Consider the following 27,978-nt stretch of genomic DNA (forward strand, 5'->3'; position numbering starts at 1 on the left):
ATATATGTTTGGTATTAATTGTCTGTCCGTTTCAACATTCTTTTAAATAATATTCAAAATATACAATAATAATAATATATCTATATTTCCATTTAAAACATTTATTATTGCTGACAACCATTATTTGATTTTTCAAAACGTATTTTGTGACAATGAAAGCAATATAGTTTTGTCAATGATAAAAAGCTGAAAAGGTATTACAGGTACAAGTGCAGTGTAAAATTGTCTAAATTGTCCAATGAAACAAAAGAAATTTGAAGTACATTGCAACGGGAATCTAGTATTAAGTAAAGTATATTTTCACACACAATGCAGCTTTAAAATGTCTTTAATAAAAATGGTTACATTATTGTTCGGCAATATTGATATGAGACTTTCCGGAAGCATTTTCGCTAGTTTCCGTAATTTATTACGATTTACTTATTGATTTGTAATGATAGAAATGTTTTCGATACTTCATGGTATACTGACGTCCCTTTGGCCTAGTGATAGCAAACGCGAAGTTGCAAGTTTGTAACCTCAACAAAATATGTTTCTTTCATGTTTCTTTAATTTTTAAATAATATGCAGTATCAGTGGATTCATCATTTCTTTAATATCTTGTGTTTTTTTCTTTTTAAAAACTAAAAAAAATGTAACTTTCAATTTGTACATATGTACAGTGTATGGGTGATTGGCATTCAAAAAAGTTTCGCAAAAAATATTAAAACCCCTATTGAAATGATATTCCATTTAGATTTAAACCTACATCCTTTAATTTAAACAAGAAACTCTTAACGTCTTATCACCGAGGCCAGTTAGTCAAGTGTTGTGTCGGTAACTTATGTTATACATAAACCATATATACCGTTATACCATAATTTAAAATCCGTCAGAATAACTTCGGAATCTGACAATTATGGACAAAAGGTCATTGAATATTCACATGTCTCAGGTCAATATTGCCGAATATTACATTCATATCAACATTTTGATATTAATCAACTATTTCGAAACGCTATTAAAAGCCTGTTTGTCGACAAAGCTTGCCGTTTACTGATTATTTTATACATAAAGTGTCTAAAAGAAAAGAAGACAGTTTCTAGAAAAGAATACTACTTTTCGGTAAAGTTGGAAAACCAAAAAGTGAGAAACATTTGAGACTTAAAACACATATGAAAGCTTCTCTCTCACACAACATAGGTCTAAATCATCAACATCGTTTACAGTTATTAAATTTGCAAAGAAGTAAAACATGCAGTTTTCACATAACAGTCGTTATGTTTCACCTGTCACACATATGAACACCCCTAATATCACAGATGTTAACGACGTCTCACTTAAAGACAGGAATACCAAGATATGCTCTTCCATTTTTGTCTTTTTTTTGGCATAATTTTCTAAGATATATTGTGCAGCAGTCGATTGGAGGATGACAAAAACTTACCAAGCGCAGAACTGTTCTACCTGAATCCAACGGATCTACTTGCAACCTATTTACGGGTGTGTTTATACATGTAATTTAAGTCAATATTAACAAAATAAAACGATGCAACGGTTTAAAATCACAGCAAGATAAACTTTGCAAAGCCTTTACTTCGATGCTTCTTCCATCGGACTAGACATTTATGAATCATCTAGTTCTATATAAATATTCGAGCCTGTGGTGAAATTTTATTGTTTGATAACATTAAAAAAAAAAAAATAAACAAAAAAAAACAACAACAACAAAAAACAAAAAAGCACCCGAACTACAATGTGTTGGATAGACGCTTTAAACTGTTAAGCATTATTGTTACGTCAGTTTTGTAAATTCTAATTAACAATTATAAGTATTAAATACTGGGTTTCGCAATAATTATTGTTTAGTCAAACAAAAATTTCAAGATCATCCATGTTGCTTCCAAAGCCGCTGCTTAAAATACTATTCTATACTCCATCATAGGGTCATCATCATGTGCTCGTTCCATTTCTATTATATTTTCAGTTCTATTTTGTTTTTCAAATACCGATAGTAGACTTTAAGTGGCGTTCAAGAATTCGTTAGTTCTGTTTAGTTCAACTGCAAGCCCTGTTCTTTGTTCCGGTAGGACTCTCTTGTATGAATACCATGTGCCGATATCCGATATGAGTTGAACCTAAAAAAATCATATCTGCGTTATTTTATTTAAACGATATAAAACAGACCAAAAGTAGAAAGAATTGCACCCTTTGATGATATACTGAACCAAAAAAGAAACTTTCGCTAAGTATATGCCAGTTGTTCAAGGGTACCACTTAGATGTACACACTTATATGCATGTAGTAGCTTGTAAAACTTGTTTTGTTTGCAAAATCGGTCAGCTAATCTCCGTATAAAAGCCCCATATGTTTATTCAACGTAAAAATCGTACTAACATATCTACATTCAAACTTGGAGAAAGTTTCTTTTTTGTTTCAGTATACATATATTTCATTTACTTGTAAAGCTTAATTGATGCAATTTGTGCACACAATGATTACCTTAAAAAAGCGTATACATATTTGATGTTCTGAACATATATTTAAAATGTTTATCAAAACATTTGTTTTTAATTGGTTATAACAGGGACCATGTCTACACGACATAGGTCTAACGAAAGGTTTAGGTGAGAGATGTTGAACTGTTCCATTATACCTCATTTACAGACTGAGACAAACCGGGCTTAAAGTTTTAGAACTTCAAGCCTTTTTATAGGAAAAAAATATTAGAATTTTGATATACTGTATTCCGAGATATTATTCCACGCTTTTCGCGGTGGATATTTTTTCGCGATTGTTTGTATCCGCGAAAAAGATGCATGTAACAAATTCACAAACATTTGTAGCTTCAACAACTTATATTATCTAATATCATTATGAAGTTCTATGATGAAGTATGCATAACTTTCCTTACATACACAATTCAAGGTAAAATTTCCCCTTTACAAAACGGTCTTGCTGTTTGGAATATCCATTTTATACCAATTAAATAAAATCATACATTACATGTTATTTACAGTGTGCATACTTTAAATGACGGTACTTAACTTGCTAAAAAGAAAGGTGTTATTGTCTGTTACAAGTACAATTTATTTCTATATGGATAAGCATTTACTGTTAACGGTAAAAATTCATTTCATTCAAACAATGAATTTTTTTTCAGAAAGTAAGATCAATCATAAATCACTCTATTTCTTAACCCGACATTATGATATTAAATGCAAAATAAATGCATTTTCGTGTTTCTGGTCGCAGAGAATATGGTCAGAATGGTGTCTTATATCTTACATAAAAATTGTCTACTCCAGCAGCGACTTTATATTTGCGAAATTCGCGGTCAATATGTTTTCGCGAAAGTTTGTTTCCGCGAAAAAGCAATCCCCATGAAAAATGCGAAATATTGTTTCCGCAAAAGTTTCTAGGAATACAGTATACATGCAGTTTTCTGTACACATCAATGATCAAGTTAGATTTTGGACATTTTTAACTGTAGGGACATGCTTTAAATACCTGCAAATTTGTAAACGTCTACTAAAAATGATTCTTCCAAAATATATTAGTTCTAGGAATTATAAAAAAACACGTTTTCGTTAAAATTAATGCTACTAAGGGCATGGCTGATATTGATCTGTGGCATGATTATTTAATATTTTAGAGAAATAAGAACTTTAAAGTTATGCTTATTACCAAATCACTTTGTACATGTAATATAAATTCTTCGACTTGAAAATCAGTTTTTATTATAAGTAAATGTAAATTAGGTTCTAGATATACACTGCGATAAGGAGGGGAAATTATTTAAAGATATCGTTGACAATAACGTACGAGGCACCACAAATGGTGGAAGCCGGAAATTTTGCGATCCTTATGCATGGTAATTAGCATTTTGTGAACCAAAACTTCCAGATTTTTTAAGGAAACAAAAAAAAAAAAAAAAAAAAAAAAAAAAAAAAAAAAAAAAAAAAAAAAAAACGAAAACAATACAAGACACACACACAAAAAAGAGAGAAAAAGTACCATGGATCGGTATTTTTTAAGTCTATCCTATGTCTTTGATTTGATATCGTTACTCAACCCAGTACTCTCCGTGAATTTATTAATATTCTCGAGTATTTCAGTCATTTTCTTTTCCGAAATTCTGTTGTCGTGAGAATGAAGTATTTAATACTTGCTGTGACGAATCATCTTTCATTCAAACTAGACAGTAATATACATTGCATATAATTCAGTTTACTGTACAACTATTTCCCAGCTGTGTTTAATGTAAAATATTTTTCCAAACGCATTGCTTTTCAAACAAACATCTTATTTAAAATATTATAAAATTTTATTTATGAACTTAACTCAAAACTTAAAACCAAATAAGTTTTGATCACAAACATAGTATTTTTACCTTTGAAAGATATCGGATCCATACTTTGAATTACTAAAAAAATTATCTCAGGAAAAATTATGTAACAATGCTCTAAAATGAAATATAAAAATGGTACTTTTTCAATATTAGAGACTGAGAAGAAATAGATAAACCATAAAAAATAATAAAACCTGATATATTTCTATCCTCTTCTCAACAAATTATGCATTTTTCATTTTTCTTTCTTCCCCAATTAAACTCTTCTTCACTGTTGCCACGCACGTCTGATAAAGCTTTCAATGGTAGTTTTGGTACATGTAGTTTATCTAAAAGAACAAGGCTTATGTCAATTACGTATGTCGTATGTCTGCCTTTATTTGCATAAAAACATCACAATATTAATTTTTTTCAAAGAAATTATGATTGATTATCCTATAGGTGTCAGAATAATTGTACAGTATCACTGTAGATATTCTTTTTTACATCGGGTTAATTTTTCTCTTCAACGATACAGCGGCGTAATATAAATATCATGTTTAAACCAGTTGCTGTGCGTATAAAATTTATCTACATGTAAATGTCAAGTATCAAATATTCGAATTTTTGTTATGTAGCGTTTATTTTTTATTTTTTGGTTGAGAAGAGAATTTGTTGTTTTAAAGGGAGTTTTGTTGATTTGTTGAAGTTGGTTGAATTTAATTGTGATGACTTTAATTGGTTCATTGGTTGTTATTAGTTGTTTTGATTGTTGTAGTTTATTTGGTTTTTGAGTTATATATTATGTTTGGTTAGATATATTTGGTTGATATTGGTTGAATGTTTAAAGTCATTTTGTCTTGTCAAGGTTATATTATTTGATGCTTTGTTTTTGAGGATATCTGTAAATATTGGGTCCATTAGTTCGCTTTTCTGATTAGATGTTGGGAAGCTAATATTGCTGGTTGAATGTTTGTGGTGTATACTGTATCTTAGAGTTGTAAAAGAAAATTCAGTTTGTGTTCTTCATTTTTGTAGTGATTTTATTGTTTTGTTTGATCATAAGTTCTTTAGAGCTTGGGCTCGCCGAATGTCTAGTATTGTTTCGTATAAATAGAGGTTGTTGAATGAGTGTAGATTTAATAATAAATTTATTGAACAAGTTGAATAAAATCAAATAATGCGAGCCTCTGGGTGTAAATAATGATCAAAATTGTGCAAATAATAATCAGAGTTTGTTGTTTAAATGTATATATGGATTTGAGATAGAAAAAGATAAAAAATATGTAAAAAAATAGTATTAACTAAACAATAATTTATTACAACTGAGAATATTTCAATTTTAAGTCAGGCGGTGCTGTTCAGTCCCATAACTTGAAAATTGGTTCTAGTTTTTATTACTTAATCTTTCCTTAGCTTAAATAACATGAAGTCAGTCATTCTCCTGACAAAATGTAAGCAATATTGAAATTTTGTTTATATAAATAATATCACTGTATTTAAGAGAAGCTAATTAGACACAAAAATATATCGTTAAGCTAAGAAAAACATAGTTCCTTTAAATTACTTAAAACGTTATAGTAATCCTATTTAGATACGTTAAAATTATTTTAAGATTACTATCATATCTTAAGACAAAAAGACTTGAACATTCAGCTACATTGCTCTGTTGTAAATATATTATATATTTAGTATAGTTTTGATGTGTTCGGTTTTATCCATAAGTATTTTTATATTAAACTATCCCTTTGTTTACTCATGTAACATGAACAACAGTAAATTCGATTGATTCAATGAAGAACAGCACAACAGACTATTTACCCACTTTTTAACAACAACAACAAAGGCAATGTCCTATTCAGTCACATGTATGTCCGTCTGTTTATACGGTTTATTTCTGTCGATTACATGACTGTCACATCATCTTACAGTATGTGGTCTTCGAAAGTTATATACGTGTATAAATTGTTATTCTGTTTTGAAATTTGATTATACCAATGAGGAGTACTAATGAAAGACTCGTGAACTATTTATTGTGATCTAATGTAATTCTCAATTAATGTTAGAACTAAATTTATACATGCATTTATTTCGAGTATGTATATAATTAAACTGGAGGATGTAGCGTTTTAGACGGATAGTTAATGAAAAAGGAAACACAACAAAAAAAAAAAACACTTTACAAACATCAAACGTAGACACATTGCAAATGGTAAATTATGAACTTTGAAATTATCCGAAAACGAATTCAACACAAACTGAAATCATATCGTTAAAGGTTGATTGACGTGCAATATATGAAAAATATCTATAAATTGTATCCTAACACAGATATGAAAGTAAAATCTGATGTGCTGTTTACTGAAACAATTATATTGACATAAATCATTAATATTTTTTCCAGCAGTTCACATCTCACCAAAAAAAAAAACGACAAAAAATGACAAAACGTCAGCAATAATATCACCCTGTTTATAAATAAATTGTTTATGGTAACAATATGATGTTTGGACTATAAAGATAATATATACCTTCAACAGAATCAGACAAACTAAACTTTCTCTGAATTTGCTTTTTGTGTTCTTTATCAGATGATTGATCATCAGTTGATTTGTCAGGTTGGCTTCCAATATAACCTGGTTGAATGATTAAACAATGAAAAAGGTTTAGAATATTAACTTAATGCATAAAATAAAAGTAATTATATTGAGTTTTCACGAAATTGTTGTCACTGCTATTATGTACATTTCCTCTTTAAACTGATATTTTTTTACATGAACAAAGTTTGCTTGTTCCTTTTGTATTTTTGTGGTGGTAAATAACCATCCGGGTCACGCAGTGGGCTAATTAGAATTCACCAGGGTACAGTTAGCCACAGTGACTGCATTATTCCTGGACAGGCTGTCAAGCAGCTTACTTGTAGGATTGCCTTCTCTTTCGCAAGGAAATGATAACATTTGTACATGCTAGAGCAAAATTCCAGTGCATATTACCGTAGAAAGGATTTCATACAAGTTACCAGCTGGGACCGGGAATCGAACACATTATCGCCAGATTAAGAGTCCTAACGCTCTTACATATCTTAATATTGAGCGAACCGGACATTATTTGTATTATTGTATTCCCCCTTTTTTCTTAATTTCTATAACATACGGAAGCGTCCTGGTGCAAATTCATAATGTTTTATAAAAAATAAACTCCTATGTAGGAGATAAAAAAACCTTAATTAGGAGTTTATAGCTCCTACGTAGGAGATATAAAAGCCTAATTAGGACTTTTAAACTCCTACGTAGGACTTTATAACTCCTACGTAGGACTTTATAACTCCTACGTAGGACTTTGTAACTACTACGTACGACTTTATAACTTCTATGTGTATATAAATTGTTATTATGTTTTCCTTATTATTAACGCTTTGAAATTCCATAATATACAAAAGCATCGAAAATACAACATCATTGATTAAATGTACGGGGAGACTTGTTACAGCCGCCACACGGCACAAATAACACGGATGTGACAATGAAATAGAGAAATACAGAATCCCAGATGAGGACCCAACTTGACAAAATTGAAAATGTTGCAGGCTCGGTTTGATTGAGTCTGTTCATGTTCATCAATATGACTTTTACTGTAACATTATAATGTTTATCTAATAATATGGTGCTTAGATTGTAAAGATAATGTTTACCTCCAACAGAATCAGACGAACTAAACTTTCTCTGAATTTTCTTTTTGTGTTCTTTGTCAGGCGATTGATCATCAGTTGATTTGTAAGGTTGGCTTTCAATGTAACCTGATTTAATGAGTCAAACAATGATAAAAGTTATAGCATAACTTTATGTATATAATTAAAAAAAACATTACGTTTTGACGAAATGTTTGCGCATAGTAATGGTAATTTTATCTCGACCTTGAATAATACAAACTCCTCTTTTTCATAACAGCAAAATGGATAGAAATAGATTATAAGAATGAGAGAAAAATACAAGTTTGTAATATAATGTATGATACTCTACCTAAAAAAGAATTTTCTGATACAATTCACAGTTTATTTTCATTATCAAAAGCATTATTGAAAATTTTGCACTTAGAATACGTAATAGATATTTCCAGGTTACTTTGGTATCTTCAGACAACAAGGGCAACATTGTCGCAAAATACGCTCGTCACAAAAGCTTTTGACAGAGATGTAGGCATTATAGATATGCATAAAGGAGATATGCTATGGGTATTTTCTAGAACATATCTGGATAACTTGTCATCTCTAGTGACCTTGACTTTGCAAATGCTAACCTAAATAACATGTTTCGCACCAATAGTTATGATAATGACCATTTGTGTTTCAATCCCTCAATGAATGAGGACAAAATGGTCCAAATACACATTTTCATACTAGTCTTGTATTTGAACTTTAACCTTGACCATGATTACAGGGACCTACATTTGGCACACGACGCCTCCCCTTACAATGGCAAACATTTGTGCGAAGTAATAATAAAATCCCTTTATGCATGTAGAAGTTTTGCTCTAGACAAGCTTTTTGAAATGACCTCTTAGTGTGACATTGACCTTTAACTTGGAGACCTAGTTCATGTTTATGACACTGCTTCTTATAGAGGTGAACATTTGTATGAATTTTCATTAGAATCATTCCATATGTATAGGAGATATGCTCTGGGCAATCACATCCTATTCAAAAAAGGTTCTTTATAAGTCACCAATATGACTTTTAATGTAACATTAAAATGTTTATTTAACAATTTTAGATTGTAAAGATAATGTTTACCTCCAACATAATCAGGCAAACTTAACTTTCTCTGAATTTTCTTTTTGTATTCTTTGTCAGATGATTGATCATCAGTTGATTTGTCTGGTTGGATCTCAATGTAACCTGATTTAATGAGTTAAACAATGATAAAAGTTATAGCATATCTTTATGTATATAATAAAACAAACATTACATTTTGACGAAATTTTTGCGCATTGTAATGATAATTAGACCTCGATTTTGAATAATACAAACCCCTCCTTCTCATAAGAGCAAAATAGGTAGAAATTGATTATAAGAATTAGAGAAAAATACAAGCTTATAATAGAATGTATGATACTCTATTTAAAAAAAGAATTTTCTGATACAATTCACAGTTTCTTTTCATTATGAAAAGCATTATGGTAAATTTTGCACTTAGAATACGTTATAGATATTTCCAGATTACTATGATATCTTCAGACAACACGGGCAACATTGTCGCAAAAAACGCCCGTCACAAAAGCTTTTGACAGAGATGTAGGCATTATAGATATGCACAAGAAAAGCATTGATGCAAAGCATCAAAGGGCGTCCAAGCAAGCAATGCATCAAGTGAAGATGAACTAGTAGACATATGATGACAAGATATTCTTATAATTTTTTCAATGGTTTTTACCAGAATTGTATATCACTTATGAGTGAGCGAACGAAATACATTGTTCATTATGAACTTTGATTGGCATGCTAGAGATTAGAATATTACTTGTTATTTCTTTATGATCGTGGTTATTAATAGCAACGGATATACATGTATACAATCATTCATAATCCATATGTGTAACGCATGATCAACACCACACTTGTGTAATTGTCCCTTATTATGTTATCGCTATTAGCGAAGATCCCCTTAAGGTATCTGCTCACAATATGACACTGGTTATATTACCATGTTGATCATGTTGAGCATAATTGTTTATGATACAATAATTGTAATATCTATTAATTTTAATAAAAATGACAGATTTTATCAATATCGTTTTCTTTTCTTTTTTGTGTTTTGAGTTTTTATGTTTACTACTCTTTTTTTTATTAAAATTGTAAAATAAACCTTAAGAAGAGTTCAATTGTCATATTGACCGACGATTATAAGTCAAAACTTAACTGGAAAAATTCAGTAAATTATGGTTAATCTTTCAATATATAATATTGTTTATTCTCAAACCATGTACATGTACATTTGTATCTTTCTTTATCATTTTTTAAATTATCAATCAATTGAATAATTCATAAAATCTAATTTGTAACTTTGAATAATTCCTCGGCATCTTTACTAAACTCGAATAACAAATTAAATAAAATGTTTCAAAGTTGATAGTGTCATATTAATACCATAAAAATGTACCCTTTTTCTCAATTATTGTACATATTTATTGTTTTTATCTCATATAGATAAAATGAAACATACTATTGATGTTGTTGTTGTTTTTTTCTCGAATTGTATGTTTATGTATAATAATAATCAATAAATTTGAGAGTTGATCTGTGTTTATTAATAATTGTAACCAAACTAAGTGACTAACATTCATTTTGGGAAAAAAGCTTATTTATCATATTAAAATATTTGTTCTTTTCTGTAACGATATCAAACATCTACTCCAAAACCGGGAGAGACCGGACAATAAACGTGTGGTACTATTCGCCGGTCACTAGTAAATCCCGGACAAAATAGACCGGGAGAGACCGGGAATTACCGATAGGAGTACATCCCTCTATAAATAGATTTTCGGAATATTTAGGTCATCAACTCATCATTCTATTTACAGCTTTCGGATACATCACGGATTTATATTACATGTAAAATCCGTGGATACATGTACCATAATAACCCAATGTGTACTACAAAATGATAAATAAAAAAACCCCGAAGAGCGCGATTTATTGACGGAAAAGGTTATTTAATTTGAAAATATTTGCATTGCGAAATTCTCCAGTTCGCTATTCATTGTACATATCGCGACATTTCCTTTTTAATTAATAATCAAGCACCCTCATACCGATCGGAAGGATCGGCTTTTATTACATGCTTTTCGGTGGTTTATAGAAATATATCGGTGATATCAAAGTGGTAATTTCACTTTTTGAAACAATCAAATTACCACTTTGATAAGTTCACTGTTTTGAATTTAAGCCCCTTACGTTGTTTCAGTGAAATACCAGCGTGCACAGTACTGGGTACCAACTTAATGAGGTGACGTCGTAAATGACGTCACGTTGTATTATTATTTGCCGCGCTTTTCATTCAGTATTAGATTTAATGTCTTTTTAAAACGTTTATTTGCATATAATAAAAAGAAAATTTGTTAAGTTTAGTGTAAGATCAAAATATATTTCACATTGAGAACCAAAAGTTAATATTTCACTCGTGGCTTCGTCACTCGTGAAATATACCTTTTGGTGCTCACTCGGTGAAATATATTCCGATCTTACACTGAACTAAACAAATATCCTCTATTTATTATGACCGACTAAAAGGCTAGAGAAGTTGCTGTCGCCCTTTCACAAAATCTGATTTCATTCCATAAGAGGCGCCGCGCTTGGGCGCGGACGCCAATAAAGGAGATATGCTATGGGCATTTTCAAGAAAATATCTGGATAACTTGTCATCTCTAATGACCATGACTTTGCATATGTTAACCTAAATAACATGTTTCGCACCAATAGTTATGATAATGACCATTTGTGTTTCAATCCCTCAATGAATGATGACAAAATGGTCCAAATACACATTTTCATACTTGTATTTGAACTTTGACCTTGACCGTGGCCACAGGGACCTACATTTGGCACACGACGCCTCCCCTTACAATGGCAAACATTTTTGCGAAGTAATAATAAAATCCCTTTATGCATGTAGAAATTTTGCTCCAGACAAGCGTTTTTTTAATGACCTCTAAGTGTGACCTTGACCTTTAACTTGGAGACCTGGTTCATGTTCATGACACTGCTTCTAATAGAGGTGATAATTTGTATGAATTTGCATGAGAATCACTCCATATGTGTGGTAGATATTCTCTGGACAATCACATCACATCCTTTTCAAAAAAAGTTCTTTATAAGTCACCAATATGACTTATAATGTAACATTATAATGTTTTTTTAACAATATGATGTTTAGATTGTAAAGATAATGTTTACCTCCAACAGAATCAGGCAAACTAAACTTTCTCTGAATTTTCTTTATGTGTTCTTTGTCAGATGATTGATCATCAGTTGATTTGTCAGGTTGGATCTCAATGTTACCTGATTTAATGAGTTAAACAATGATAAAAGTTATAGCATAACTTTATGTATATAATAAAACAAACACTACGTTTTGACGAAATGTTTGCGCATTGTAATGATAATTAGACCTCGGTCTTGAATAATACAAACTCCTGCTTCTCATAAGAGCAAAATATGTAGAAATTGAATATAAGAATGAGAGACAAATACAAGCATGTAATAAAATGTATGATACTCTATCTAAAAAGAATTTTCTGATACAATTCACAGTTTCTTTTCATTATCAAAAACATTATGGTAATTGCACTTAGAATACGTTAAAGATATATCCAGATTACTATGATATCTTCAGACAACAAGGGCAACATTGTCGCAATATACGCCCGTCACAAAAGCTTTTGACAGAGATGTAGGTATTATAGATATGCATTAAGGAGATATGCTATGGGCATTTTTCAGAAAATATCTAGATAACTTGTCATCTCTAGTGACCTTGACTTTGCATATGTTAACCTAACTAATATGTTTTGCACCAATAGTAGTTATGATAATGACCATTTGTGTTTCAATCCCTCAATGAATGAGGACAAATTGGTCCAAATACACATTTTCATACTTTTATTTGAACTTTGGCCTTGACCTTGGCCACAGGGACCTACATTTGGCATACGACGCCTCCCCTTTTAATGGCAAACATTTGTGCGAAGTAATAATAAAATCCCTTTATGCATGTAGACATTTTGCTCCGGACAAGCGTTTTTTAATGACTTCTAAGAATGACCTTGACCTTTAACTTGGAGACCTAGTTCATGTTCATGACACTGCTTCTAATAGAGGTAAACATTTGTATGAATTTTCATTAGAATCACTCCATACGTGTAGGAGATATGCTCTGGACAATCACATCACATCCTTTTCAAAAAAGGTTCTTTATAAGTCACCAATATGACTTTCAATGTAACATTATAATGTTTATTTAACAATATGATGTTTAGATTGTAAAGATAATGTTTACCTCCAACATAATCAGGCAAACTAAACTTTCTCTGAATTTTCTTTTTGTGTTCTTTGTCAGATGATTGATCATCAGTTGATTTGTCAGGTTGGCTTTCAATGTAACCTGATTTAATGTGTTAAACAATGATAAAAGTTATAGCATAACTTTATGTATATAATAAAACAAACAATACGTTTTGACGAAATTTTTGCGCATTGTAATGATAATTACACCTCGATTTTGAATTATACAAACTCATCCTTCTCATAAGAGCAAAATAGGTAGAAATTGATTATAAGATTGAAAGAAAATACAAGCTTATAATAGAATGTATGATACTTTATATATAAAAAATACTCTAATACAATTCACAGTTTCTTTACATAATAAAAAGCATAATGATAATTGCACTTAGAAAACGTTATATATATTTCCAGATTACTATGCTTTTTTCAGAAACAAGGGCAACATTGTCGCAAAATGCGCCCGTCACAAAAGCTTTTGACAGAGATGTAGGCATTTAAGATATGCATAAAGGAGATATGCGATTGGCATTTTCCAGAAAATATCTAGATATATTATAATCTCTAGTGACCTTGACTTTGCCTAATATATTAACGTAAAAAACATGATTCGCACCAATAGTTACACCAATAGTTATGATAATGACCATTTGTGTTTCAATCCCTGAATAAATGATGACAAACTGTTCCAAATACACATTTACATCTTTTTTAACTTTGACCTTGACCTTGGCCGCAGGGACCTACATTTGGCACACGACGTCTTTCCTTACAATGGCAAACATGTGTGCGAAGTTATAATAAAATGCCTTTTATGTATGTAGAAATTTTGCACCGGACAAGCGTTTTTCAATGACCTCTAAGTGTGACCTTGACCTTAAACCTGGATACCTAGTTCATGTGTATGACACTGCTTCTTAAAGTGGTGAACATTTGTATGAAGTTTCTTAGAATCCCTCCATATGTGTCGGAAATATGCTCTGGACAAAATCTCTATATTTTTCATCATCTTTAGTGACCTAGAAGATTACTTCAAGTGACATTGACTTTTAATATATTTACCTAAATTACATGGTCGTCATGAATATTTCCATTTGTGTTCTCATCAATCAATAAATGATAAGTAAAATGGTCCGAATACACGCTTTCATATTTGTATTCGAAATTTGACCCCTGTGTGACCTTGAACGCGGATGCAGAGTCCTTAATTTTGCACGCGACACCTCGCCTTACAAGGGTAAACATTTGTGCGAAGGTATAATAAAATCCCTCTATGCATATAGAAGTTTTGCTTCGGACAAATGTTTTTATGTGCTCTAAGTGTGACCTTGACCTTTAATCTTGAGACCTAGTTCATGCGCATGACTCTTCTTTGTGTAATGTGTGAAGTGTCATTAGAATCCCTTCAATATGCTCTGAACAAAATCTCTACATTTTATCATCTTTAGTGACCTCGCCTATCAGTTCTAGTAACCCTGACCTTGCATATATAAACCTTAATCTGAAATCCCTCTATGCGTGTAGATGTTTTGTTCCGGACAAGCGTTTTACAATGACATTTAAATGAGACCTTGACATTTGACCTCGAGACCTTGTTTATGCGCGCGACACAACTTTACAATTCCTCCATGCATGTAGAAAATATGCTCCGGACAGAAAATGGTACCCGTCCGCAAAGCCTAGCAGCCTAGCAGCGTGTCCATGGTTTTCTCGAGTGGTAATGGTCATGGTCTTCAAACCACTTGCCCTACTCCGCTGTTGATCCGAATCCCGTCAGGGGCTTTTTTCATTTATGTTAGAAAATTATCTGACTACTACCTCATCGAACGTCAGTTGTGAGAAATTTTGAAGAGAAGCGTTCTGATGTCGGAATTTAGAATTTAATTTTTTATAATTACGTATTTGAAGTACATGCACATCTAATTCACAAGCTAAAGTAAAACAAATATATATTAGTCAACCATATTTTCTCATTATTGTCAATGTCAACTTATGTAAAATAATCTTTATTTTAATAATATGTTGTTTGGCTTATAATGTATACCTTCATCATAATAGGGCGAACGGAACCTTCTCTGCGTCGACTTTTTGTGTTCTTCGTCAGATGATTGGCTGGGCGGGTTTACTGTACTTTCTAATTTAATGACAAACAATGAAAAAAGTTATAGCATATCAAAGCTGTTCCGTTTTTTACGAAATTATTTTCTTTTTGACATTGCAATCATGTACATTAACTTTTATCAATTTTACGAGTTTTACGTAGGAGCCGATTTTCCTTTTATAACTTTTTCATATTTTTGTGGAATAAAACCCGGGCCGCCCGATTCACAGTCCAATGCTCTACCTATTGAATTAAATGGGCAGTATTTGTATTTTTTTAACTTTGACGACAATCTTATAAATTGTTACAATAACAAATATATGTCCAAATGGAACATCAGTCATACTTTTCCAACGAAACGATGTTCGACCAGCAGTAGCACCTAATGTCGAACCATCGAATAAACTAAACGGTCCTCCTATTGCTCCAATATCCCTTCCTGCTGTTGCGTCTTTAATTTTATCCGACAAATGTTCATTATATGCTGGTTTCATGGTATATCTTGTTTCGTTTGAAAATTTGACACGTAGCTTTTCCATGATGCCCAAGGATTGATAACGTCTGTCCCGTAAAAGTGCAAAATCTGATTTGCCAGGTTGGCTTTCAATGTTACCTGATTTAATGAGTTAAAAAATGATAAAAGTTATAGCATAACTTAATGTGTATAATAAGAAAAAAAAACGTGTTGACGAAATTTTGGCGTATGGTAATGGTACTTAGACCTCAATCTTGAATAATACAAACTCCTCTTTTTCATAAGAGCAAAATGGGTAGAAATAGATTATAAGAATGAGAAACAATACAAGCTTGTAATAAAATGTATGATACTCTATATCAAAATAGTTTTCTGATACAATTCACAGTTTCTTTTCACTATCAAAAGCATTATGGAAATTGCACTTAGAATACGTTATAGATATTTCCAGATTACTATGATATCTTCAGACAACAAGGGCAACATTGTCGCAAAATACGCCCGTCACAAAAGCTTTTGACAGAGATGTAGGCATTATAGATATGCACAGAGGAGATATGCTATGGGCATTTTCCAGAACATATCTGGATAACTTGTCAGCTCTAGTGACCTTGACTTTGGATATTTTCACCTAAATAAAATGTTTTGCACCAAAAGTTATGATAATGACCATTTGTGCTTAAATTCCTCAATAAATGATCACAAAATGGTCCAAATACACATTTTCATACTTTTATTTGACCTTTGACCTTGACCTTGGCTGCAAGGACCCTAATTTGGCACGCGACGCCTCCCCTTTCAATGGCAAATATTTTTGCTATAATAATAAAATCCCTTTATGCATGTAGAAATTTTGCTCCGGACAAGATTTTCCAATGACCTCTTAGTGTGACCTTGGCCTTTAACTTTGAGACCTGGTTCATGTTCATGACACTACTTATTATAGTGGTGACATTTGCATGAATTTTGATTAGAATCACTCCATATATGTAGGAGATATGCTCTGGACAGTCACATCACATCCTATTCAAAAAGAAGATAATGTTTACCTCCAACAGAATCAGTCGAACTTAACTTTCTCTGAATTTTCTTTTTGTGTTCTTTGTTAGGTGATTGATCATCAGTTGATTTGTCAGGTTGGCTTTCAATGTAACCTGATTTAATGAGTTAAACAATGATAAAAGTTATAGCATAACTTTATGTATATAATTAAAAAACATAACGTTTTGACAAAATATTTGAGTATATTAATGATAATTAGATCTCGATCTTGAATAATACCAACTCTTCCTTTTCATAAGAGCAAAATAGGTAGAAATAGATTATGAGAATGAAAGAAAATACAAGCTTGTATTAGAATGTATGATACTTTATATAAAAAAAACTTCTAAAACAATTCACAGTTTCTTTTCATTATCAAAAGCATTATGGTAATTGCACTAAGAATACGTAATAGATATTTCCAGATTACCATGGTATCTTCAGACAACAAGGGCAACATTGTCGTAAAATACGCCCATCACAAAAGCTTTTGTTAGAGATGTAGGTATTATAGATATGCATAAAGGAGATGTGCTATGGGCATTTCCAGAAAATATCTGGATATCTTATCATCTCTAGTGACCTAGACTTTGCCTATATTAACCTTAATTACATGTTATGCACCAATAGCTATGATAATGACCATTTGTGTTTCAATCCCTCAATAAATGACAAAATTGTCCAAATACACATTTTCATACTTTTATTTGAACTTCGACATTGACCTTGGCCGCAGTGACCTGAATTTGGCATGCAACGCCTCCCCTTACAATGACAAACATTTGTGCGAAGTTATAATAAAATCCCTTTATGCATATAGAAATTTTGCTCCGGCAAGCGTTTTTCAATGACCTCTAAGTGTGACCTTGACCTTAAACCTGGATACCTAGTTCATGTGCATGACACTGCTTCTTAAAGTGGTGAACATTTGTTTGAAGTTTCATTAGAATCCCTCCATATGTGTCGGAAATATGCTCTGGACAAAATCTCTATATTTTTTATCATCTTTAGTGACCTAGAAGATTCCTTCAAGTGACACTGACTTTGAACATATTACCTAAATTGCATGGTTTACACTAGTAGTCATGATTATTACCATTTGTGTTCTCATCAATCAATAAATGATGAGTAAAATGGTCCGAATACACGCTTTCATATTTTTATTCGAAATTTGACCCCTGTTTGACATTGCACGTGGATGCAGGCACCGTAATTTTGCACGCGACACCTCGCCTTACAAGGGTAAACATTTGTGCGAAGGTATAATAAAATCCCTCTATGCATGTAGAAGTTTTGCTTAGGACAAATGTTTTACTGAGCTCTGAGTGTGACCTTGACCTTTAATCTAGAGACCTAGTTCATGCGCATGACTCTTATTTTTGTAGTGTGTGAAGTGTCATTAGAATCCCTTCATATGTAGGCGATATGCTCTGAACAAAATCTCTAAATTTTATCATCTTTAGTGACCTCGCCTATCAGTTCTAGTAAATCTGACCTTGCATATGTAAACCTAAATCTGAAATCCCTCTATACATGTAGATGTTTAGTTCCGGACAGGCTTTTTACAATGACATCTAAATGAGACCTTGACATTTGACCTCGAGACCTTCTTTATGCGCGCGACACGGCTTACAATTCCTCCATGCATGTAGGAAATATGCTCCTGACAGAAATTGGTCCCCATCCACCCTGCCTAACAGCCTAGCAGCCTGTCCGCCCGGACGCCCACCTGACCGACCGGCCGCCCATCAGGGGGAAAACTTATATTCGATCGGATTTTCAAACGGGCGTATATAAATGACTTGAACATTACACTTTTTTGTTCTGTTGTAAAGATATTGTAAAAAATGAAAAACAAGATCATCATGGAAGAGCTGCGTTCAATGAACGCGACCCTTACATGACCCAGCAACACAGAACTAGCAGGACTCCAAACATAAACAGGCACAGGGCAAAGCATGAACTGGATAAAGTACTTTAATGATACATGATAGGTTATAATAGAAACAGACAAGGAAATGAAAAGCATGCATCATTAAATAAAGCACGTTTGTATATAATTTGGCATTGCAAAAGTAGTTGATTACAGTCGGGGCGTCCATGGTTTTCTCGAGTGGTAATGGTCATGGACTTCAAACCACTTGCCCTACTCTGCTGTGGATCCGAATCCCGTCAGGGGCTTTTTTCATTTATGTTAGAAAATTATCTGACTACTACCTCATCGAACGTCAGTTGTGAGAAATTTCGAAGAGAAGCGTTCTGATGTCGGAATTTAGAATTTACTTTTTTATAATTACGTATTTGAAGTACATGCAAATCTAATTCACAAGCCAAAGTAAAACAAATCTATATTAGTCAACAATATTCTCTCATTATTGTCAATGTCAACTTATGTAAAAAAATGTTTATTTTAATAATATGTTGTTTGGCTTGTTAATATAATGTATACCTTCATCATAATAGGGCGAAGGGAACCTTCTCTGCGTCGACTTTTTGTGTTCTTGGTCAGATGATTGGCTAGGCGGGTTTACTGTTCTTTCTAATTTAATGACAAACAATGAAAAAAGTTATAGCATAATTATCAAAGCAGTTACGTTTTTACTAAATTGTTTTTGACAGATTGTTATCATGTACATTAACTTTTATCAGTTTTACGAGTTTTACGTAGGGGCCGATTTTCTATTTATAACTTTTTCATATTTTTGTGGAATAAAACCCGGGCCGCTCATTGACAGTCCAATGCTCTACCTATTGAATTAAATGGGCAGTATTTGTATTTTTGTAACTTTGACGACATTCTTATAAATTGTTACAATAACAAAATTATGTCCAAATGGAACATTACTCATACTTTTCCGACGATACGATGTTCGACCAGTAGTCGCACCTAATGTCGAACCATATAATAAACTACCCGGTTCTCCTATTGTTCCAATATCTCTTCCTGCTGTTGCGTCTTTAGTTTTATCCGACAAAGGTTTGTTGTATGCTGGTTTCATGGTAAATCTTGTTTCTTTTGATAAGTCGACAAGTAGCTTTTCCCTGATGTTAAAGTATCGTTCAATTTCAAGATCTGATAGGCTAGGTTGGCTTTCAATTTTACCTGATTTAATGAGTTAAACAATGATAAAAGTTATAGCATAACTTAATGTGTATAATAAGAAAAAAAAACGTTTTGACGAAATTTTTGCGTATTGTAATGGTACTTAGACCTCGATCTTGAATAATACAAACTACTCTTTTTAATAAAAGCAAAATGGGTAGAAATAGATTATTAGAATGAGAAAAAATACAAGCTTGTAATAAAATGTATGATACTCTATATAACAATAGTTTTCTGATACAATTGACAGTTTCTTTTCATTATCAAAAGCATTATGGTAATTGCACTTAGAATACGTTACAGATATTTCCAGATTACTATGATATCATCAGACAACAAGGGCAACATTGTTGCAAAATACGCCCGTCAAAAAAGTTTTTGACAGAGATGTAGGCATTATAGATATGCACAGAGGAGATATGCTATGGGCATTTTCCACAACATATCTGGATAATTTGTCATCTCTAGTGACCTTGACTTTGCATATGTTAACCTAAATAAAATGTTTTGCACCAAAAGTTATGATAATGACCATTTGTGCTTAAATCCCTCAATAAATGATCTCAAAATGGTCCAAATACACATTTTCATACTTTTATTTGAACTTTGACCTTGACCTTGGCTGCAAGTACCTAAATTTGGCACGCGACGCCTCCCCTTTCAATGGCAAATATTTTTGCTATAATAATAAATTTCCTTTATGCATGTAGAAGTTTTGCTCAGGACAAGATTTTCCAATGACCTCTAAGTGTGACCTTGGCCTTTAACTTTGAGACCTGGTTCATGTTCATGGCACTACTTATTATAGTGGTGAACATTTGTATGAATTTTCATTAGAATCATTCCATATATGTAGGAGATATGCTCTGGACAGTCACATCACATCCTATTCAAAAAGAAGATAATGTTTACCTCCAACAGAATCAGACGAACTTAACTTTCTCTGAATTGTTTTTTTGTGTTCTTTGTCAGGTGATTGATCATCAGTTGATTTGTCAGGTTGGCTTTCAATGTAACCTGATTTAATGAGTTAAACAAGGATAAAAGTTATAGCATAACTTTATGTATATAATTAAAAAACATAACGTTTTGACAAAATATTTTCGTATAGTAATGATAATTAGATCTCGATCTTGAATAATACAAACTCTTCCTTTTTATAAGAGCAAAATATGTAAAAATAGATTATGAGAATGAAAGAAAATACAAGCTTGTATTAGAATGTATGATACTTTATATAAAAAAAACTTCTAAAACAATTCACAGTTTCTTTTCATTATCAAAACCATTATTGTAATTGCACTAAGAATACGTAATAGATATTTCCAGATTACTATGGTATCTTCAGACAACAAGACATTGTTGCAAAATACGCCAATCACAAAAGCTTTTCTTAGAGATGTAGGTATTATAGATATGCATAAAGGTGATATGCTATGGGCATTTCCAGTAAATATCTGGATATCTTATCATCTCTAGTGACCTAGACTTTGCCTATATTAACCTTTATTACATGTTTTGCACCAATAGTTATGACAATGACCATTTGTGTTTCAATCCCTCAATAAATGACAAAATGGTCCAAATACACATTATCATACTTTTATTTGAACTTCTACATTGACCTTGGCCGAAGGGACTTGAATTCGGCATGCAACGCCTCCCCTTACAATGACAAACATTTGTGCGAAGTTATAATAAAATCCCTTTATGCATAAAGAAATTTTGCTCCGGCAAGCGTTTTTCAATGACCTCTAAGTGTGACTTTGACCTTAAACCTGAATACCTAGTTCATGTGCATGACACTGCTTCTTAAAGTGGTGAACATTTGTTTGAAGTTTCTTTAGAATCCCTCCATATGTGTCGAAAATATGCTCTGGACAAAATCTCTATATTTTTTAGCATCTTTAGTGACCTAGAAGATTCCTTCAAGTGACACTGACTTTGAATATATTTACCTAAATTACATGGTTTACACTAGTAGTCATGATTATTACCATTTGTGTTCTCACCAATCAATAAATGATGAGAAAAATGGTTCGAATACACGCTTTCATATTTTTATTCGATATTTGACCCCTGTTTGACATTGAACGTGGATGCAGGCACCGTAATTTTGCACGCGACACCTCGCCTTACAAGGGTAAACATTTGTGCGAAGGTATAATAAAATCCCTCTATGCATGTAGAAGTTTTGCTTAGGACAAATGTTTTAATGAGCTCTGAGTGTGACCTTGACCTTTAATCTAGAGACCTAGTTCATGCGCATGACTCTTCTTTTTGTAGTGTGTGAAGTGTCATTAGAATCCCTTCGGCGATATGCTCTGAACAAAATCTCTAAATTTTATCATCTTTAGTGACCTCGCCTATCAGTTCTAGTAACCCTGACCTTGCATATATAAACCTAAATCTGAAATCCCTCTATACATGTAGATGTTTTGTTCCGGACAGGCTTTTTACAATGACATCTAAGTGAGACCTTGACATTTGACCTCGAGACCTTGTTTATGCGCGCGAAACGGCTTACAATTCATCCATGCATGTAGGAAATATGCTCCATGAACGCGACCCTTACATGACCCAGCAACACAGAACTAGCAGGACTCCAAACATAAACAGGCACAGGGCAAAGCATGAACTGGATAAAGTACTTTAATTATACATGATAGGTAATAATAGAAACAGACAAGGAAATGAAAAGCATGCATCATTTAATAAAGCACGTTTGTATATAATTTGGCATTGCAAAAGTAGTTGATTACAGTTGGGGCGTCCATGGTTTTCTCGAGTGGTAATGGTCATGGACTTCAAACCACTTGCCCTACTCTGCTGTGGATCCGAATCCCGTCAGGAGCTTTTTTCATTTATGTTAGAAATTATCTGACTACTACCTCATCGAACGTCAGTTGTGAGAAATTTCGAAGAGAAGCGTTCTGATGTCGGAATTTAGAATTTACTTTTTTATAATTACGTATTTGAAGTACATGCAAATCTAATTCACAAGCCAAAGTAAAACAAATCTATATTAGTCAACAATATTCTCTCATTATTGTCCATGTCAACTTATGTAAAAAAATGTTTATTTTAATAATATGTTGTTTGGCTTGTTAATATAATGTATACCTTTATCATTATAGGGCGAACGGTACCTTCTCTGCGTCGACTTTTTGTGTTCTTGGTCAGATGATTGGCTAGGCGGGTTTACTGTTCTTTCTAATTTAATGACAAACAATGAAAAAAGTTAAAGCATATCAAAGCAGTAACGTTTTTAAGAAATTGTTTTTTGACAGATTGCTATCATGTTCATTAACTTTTATCAGTTTTACGAGTTTTACGTAGGAGCCGATTTTCCTTTTATAACTGTTATATTTTGTGGCAGTAGTGGTGGTATCTTACTCTCCGGAGAACACAGTTTAGCCACCGTATTGTTTATGGACAGACTGCAAAGCAGTTAACAAGTACAAGAGTATTCTCTTTTGCAATGGAAAGACTTCTATACATGCCAGGGCAAATGTACAGTGCCAAGGACCGGAGAATGGGTTACATGACAAATCATTACAATAAATGAGTCGCACCGTCCGGGAATAAAACCCGAGCCGCCCGATTCACAGTCCAATGCTCTACCTATTGAATTAAATGGGCAGTATTTGTATTTTTTAACTTTCACGACATTCTTATAAATTGTCACAATAACAAAAATTTGTTAAAATGGAACATCACACATACTTTTCCAAAGATACGATGTTTCACCAGCAGTCGCATCTAATGTCGAACCATATAATAAACTACCCGCTCCTCCTGTTGTTCCAATATCCCTTCCTGCTGTTGCGTCTTTTATTTTATCCGACAAAGGTTTGTAATATGCTGGTTCCATTGTATATCTTATTTCTTTTGAAAATTCGACAAGTAGCTTTTCCGTGATGTTCAAGAATTGATTATTTCTGTCCCGTTCAAGTGCAAGACCTGCTTTTTGTTTAGGTAGAATTTTCTTGTACCATTCGTCGCAATTCGATATGAGTTGAACCTGACAAATATCATATTTAAGTTATTTTATTCAAACCATATAAAAGAGAACATAAGAAGAAATAATCTAACGGTTTTATGATATTTCTTTACTTCCGACAACTTCTGTGATGCCATGTACGCCCATAATTGAATACCTTGAAAATGGCAAATTGCCAGATTAATAGAATTTCGTCTATGATTTTCCGGTCTTTTTCCTGATGAGATGTTAAAAAACAATTGTTTTTAATTGAAACTTTCTAAGATATCACTTACCTGTGATCTACATCACGTAGTTTTTAAAACAAAAATGAGAACATTTCAGGGGGTGTGCGGTTTGTTCACAAATGTTTTCAAGAAACAATATTTGTGTTAATAACACTGTTACAAAATATGTTTCAAAATAATGCAAAGAAATGTGTGATCATGTACTTGATCAAAGTAACAATGTGTATTTCAAACAATTATATAAATAATTAAGTATTGAACAACTGAATAGAACTATTATAATAACGCCATATTCTTTACAGGAACCTGCTTTATTAATGAGATCAGTTTTAAATTCAAGAAATCATGTTTTTGCAAATATTTCCGCACACAAAAAGTCCTCTTTTTGACAGTCGCAAAATGTTTGTGACGCATTAATATCCACTTATATATTATATTTTAAACTTAACATTATATATAACTTCGTCTGCGCGTAGTCATTACAGGGGATATGAATGAAATTTTTATTAAGTTCCAGGTAATACTTAATTATCTTTTAGATATTTTTTAATGTTTCCTACACATATATTTGTATAGAGTACACCCCTCCCCTACGAGGCACCTCTGTTTAGGACTACATAATAATTTTAAAGGCAAATTATACATAAATGAAAACGTTTTATTGCCTGCTAGGACGTGGGTGATATTGATCCGAGTTATGACTTTTATACATTTGTGATAAACTAATAACTATCAGGTTATGCTTAATATTAAATCATTTTGTAAAGGTCTCTCATTGGGAAAAGAAAATTTTGATAATACACCTGTAATATAAATCTAGACAAGAAAAGTATACCTTCGGAACGGATCATTTTAGACAACGGGCAACAATTAATATAATTTCATTAAGAACTGCTACAAAACAAATCTAAAGCCTTCAGCGTATAGCTTTAAAAAGGGCATATGTTGACAGTCATATGCTGTGATCTATTTATATATTATAATGGATTTATTTATTTATTTATTTATTTATTGCACTGTTGTAGAATAACATCTTTCATGTAAAGTTAGACCCCGTGGTTAGGAGGGGGTGTTTTACAAAGATATCGTTGAATATTATGAATGTCACACCACGAATCGCGGACGCCGGACAATTGTCGATCGCTTAAGCCCGTTTCTGAGCGTTTTGTGAATTAGAAAATCTAAATAAATTAATAAAAAGAAAACAACAACATTAAAACAACAACAACATGAATCGACACCTTTTGAAGTTTATCCTTTGTCTTTGATTTGATACCTTCACTCAACTCAGTACTCTTCATGAATTGGTAAATATTCTCGAGTATTGAAGACATTTTTGTTTCTGAAATTTTGTTGTCGAGAGTACGTAATAAATAGTTCACATGACAAATCATCTGTAATGAAAACAAGATTGTTTTATATAACATTTTACAGTACAACTGTTTAGAAACTGTTCTTTGTTTTTGACTAGTATATGTGTATAAAAAGTAAAATATTTTCAAAATGTATTCATTTTCATTGAAGCCCTTTATTTAAAGTGACATGATGCTCATATTTATATAGTCAAGTTGAGCTGAATTGACTTTATATTTCAAAAGATTTGCTGTCAAAATGGTGTTTTACCAACAGTTGATATTGGAAAATGTTAAGGATAAAATTATAAATCTGCCTAACATATAAAAAGACTGCCCCACTCTTTTCATAAAGTAAGCGTTTTAGGTAAATAGATATTAAGAGAAATTTCGTTTTGATCGGTACGTTACTTATTGTTTACTTGAACTTAATTATTAAATTAAAAGAGGAATTATGGCAAAATGAACACTTATTTTGATCTTCACCCGTTTACTCACTATATACCTTTGGATTGGCATAATGTCACTTTAAAATATTATTTAAAATGATAAAAAATCAACATAAATTATAATATGTTTGATCATGTTTTGATCACAAAAAAAGAAAAGATTTTGACCTTTAAAAGATCTCCATATTTTGAATAACTTGAGAACTAAAATAACTCTGAACGAATAATGTAACAACCCTTTTTTTATATGAAAAAGAAAAGATGACACTTTAAAAAAATATTTAGAGGAATAATCAGATACAGAACAAAAAATAAAACCTCATCTATTTCTTTCCTCTCCTCAGCAAAATCTTTCACTTTGAAGTTTCTCAACATATGAAATATTGCTATCATGTCTGTATCCTCTGGACAAGTGCTATCCTTGTTTCCGTGTGGCATGTATAACTTTGCGATCTTCCAGTACCTTTCCACATTAGTATCTCCAATATTGTCCCATTCAACAAATGCTGGATCCCAATGAGCTGACACAAGCTTCTCCAACAAAGACTTACACTCTGGTGAGTTTACCACCCATACACGACGATCTTTCACTCGCCTTAATTTGTAGTCTTTGTGTCTATTTTGAGCGATATCTAGCAAATTTTCAAGGTTAATTTTTTCATAAAAATTCAAACTGTTGAAAAACTGTTTGAAAATTGACCTCGCTAAATATGCCATAGCCTCGTGTGATGTGATCTTCAGTGCAAGTACTGATTTTACCCAATAAACCTCTTCGTTTTTGCTGATGTCCTGTGCGATTGATACATCTGTCATTGATAGTAAATCTAAAAATAACCCCCGAAAAACAAGACTTATTTAAACAAGAATTTGTAACAGAGTTACCAACGTCCCCCGCCTAAGGAAAGTTAAGGCATAAAATTGTGCTATTTCAAAATATTGAGGTTAATCTCAGGACTTTCAGTACAAAATTATGATCAATGCTAGATCTGCAAATGCAACAATAAATTTATTAAAAAAAAATATTGGAACACGAAATTTAAAAATCTATCATGTTAAGATTTGACCTCTAAGTGTGGCCTTGACCTTTGAGGTAGGGATGCAGGTGTTGTGCATGACATATCGTCTTATTATTGTAACTATTTGTGCCAAGTATTTTTAAAAATCACTTGAACTATGAAGAAGTTATAGATCGGACACAAAATATACCCTATAACAGACTATGTTAATCTTTTACCCCTTAGTGTGACCTTGGAGGTAGGGATCCATGTTTTGCGCCTGACATCGTCTTATTATTGTGATAATTCGTGCAAGTATTTTTAAAATCCCTTGATCTATGAAAATGTTATGGACTGGACATAAAATATACCCTATAACAGACTATGTAAATCGTTGACCTTTAAGGGTGACCTTAACCTTGGAAGTAAGGACACAGGTGTTACGCATGACATATTATCTTATCCTTTTGAACATAATGCCAAGTATTTTCAAAATCCCTTGATCTATGAAGAAGTTATAGACGGGACACAAAATATACCATATAACAGACTCTGTCAACGTTGACCTCATAGTGTGACCTAGATCTTGGAGGTAGTGGTTGGCCAAGGTATTTAAAATTTCTTTGATAAATGACAAAGTAATGGACGGGACACGAAAGTGTGACGGACGGACATACGGACGGAGAGACGGACGGAGGCTATTTCTATACCCCCCTTTTTTCTTCGAAAAGGCGGGGGACAATATTAATGTATGACGTATGTCTGCCTTTATTTGCAGTAAAACGTTACAACATTAAATTTTCCGAAGGAATTATGATTGATAAGCTATAGGTAATCAATATTGAAATTTTGTTTAATATCATTTTTT

At 32.3% G+C, this 27,978-nt stretch overlaps 2 protein-coding genes across 2 annotated transcripts; both read right to left on the reverse strand.

The window, feature by feature from the left end:
* Positions 1-667: 667 nt before the first annotated feature.
* Positions 668-19,514, reverse strand: LOC132743255 (germ cell nuclear acidic protein-like). Its single transcript, XM_060731789.1, has 11 exons — positions 19,431-19,514; positions 16,990-17,094; positions 15,812-16,078; positions 15,409-15,498; positions 13,360-13,464; positions 12,258-12,362; positions 9,099-9,203; positions 8,001-8,105; positions 6,841-6,945; positions 4,525-4,659; positions 668-2,117 (listed from the first exon to the last, which is right to left on the reverse strand). Exons 3-10 carry the CDS (start codon positions 16,002-16,004, stop codon positions 4,547-4,549), a joined length of 921 nt encoding a protein of 306 aa, XP_060587772.1. The 5' UTR covers positions 16,005-16,078; positions 16,990-17,094; positions 19,431-19,514; the 3' UTR covers positions 668-2,117; positions 4,525-4,546.
* A 223-nt stretch (positions 19,515-19,737) lies between these two features.
* Positions 19,738-26,928, reverse strand: LOC132743251 (uncharacterized). The gene is made up of 6 exons (XM_060731786.1): positions 26,434-26,928; positions 25,556-25,708; positions 23,811-24,108; positions 23,208-23,297; positions 20,997-21,101; positions 19,738-20,084 (listed from the first exon to the last, which is right to left on the reverse strand). The coding sequence occupies exons 1-6, from the start codon at positions 26,926-26,928 to the stop codon at positions 19,738-19,740; spliced, it is 1,488 nt and encodes a 495-aa protein (XP_060587769.1).
* Positions 26,929-27,978: the final 1,050 nt, after the last annotated feature.

This window comes from Ruditapes philippinarum, unplaced genomic scaffold, assembly GCF_026571515.1.
Source record: "Ruditapes philippinarum isolate M1 unplaced genomic scaffold, ASM2657151v2 ctg1614_1_1_1_1, whole genome shotgun sequence".
In the NCBI taxonomy this organism is placed as follows: Eukaryota; Metazoa; Mollusca; class Bivalvia; order Venerida; family Veneridae; genus Ruditapes; species Ruditapes philippinarum.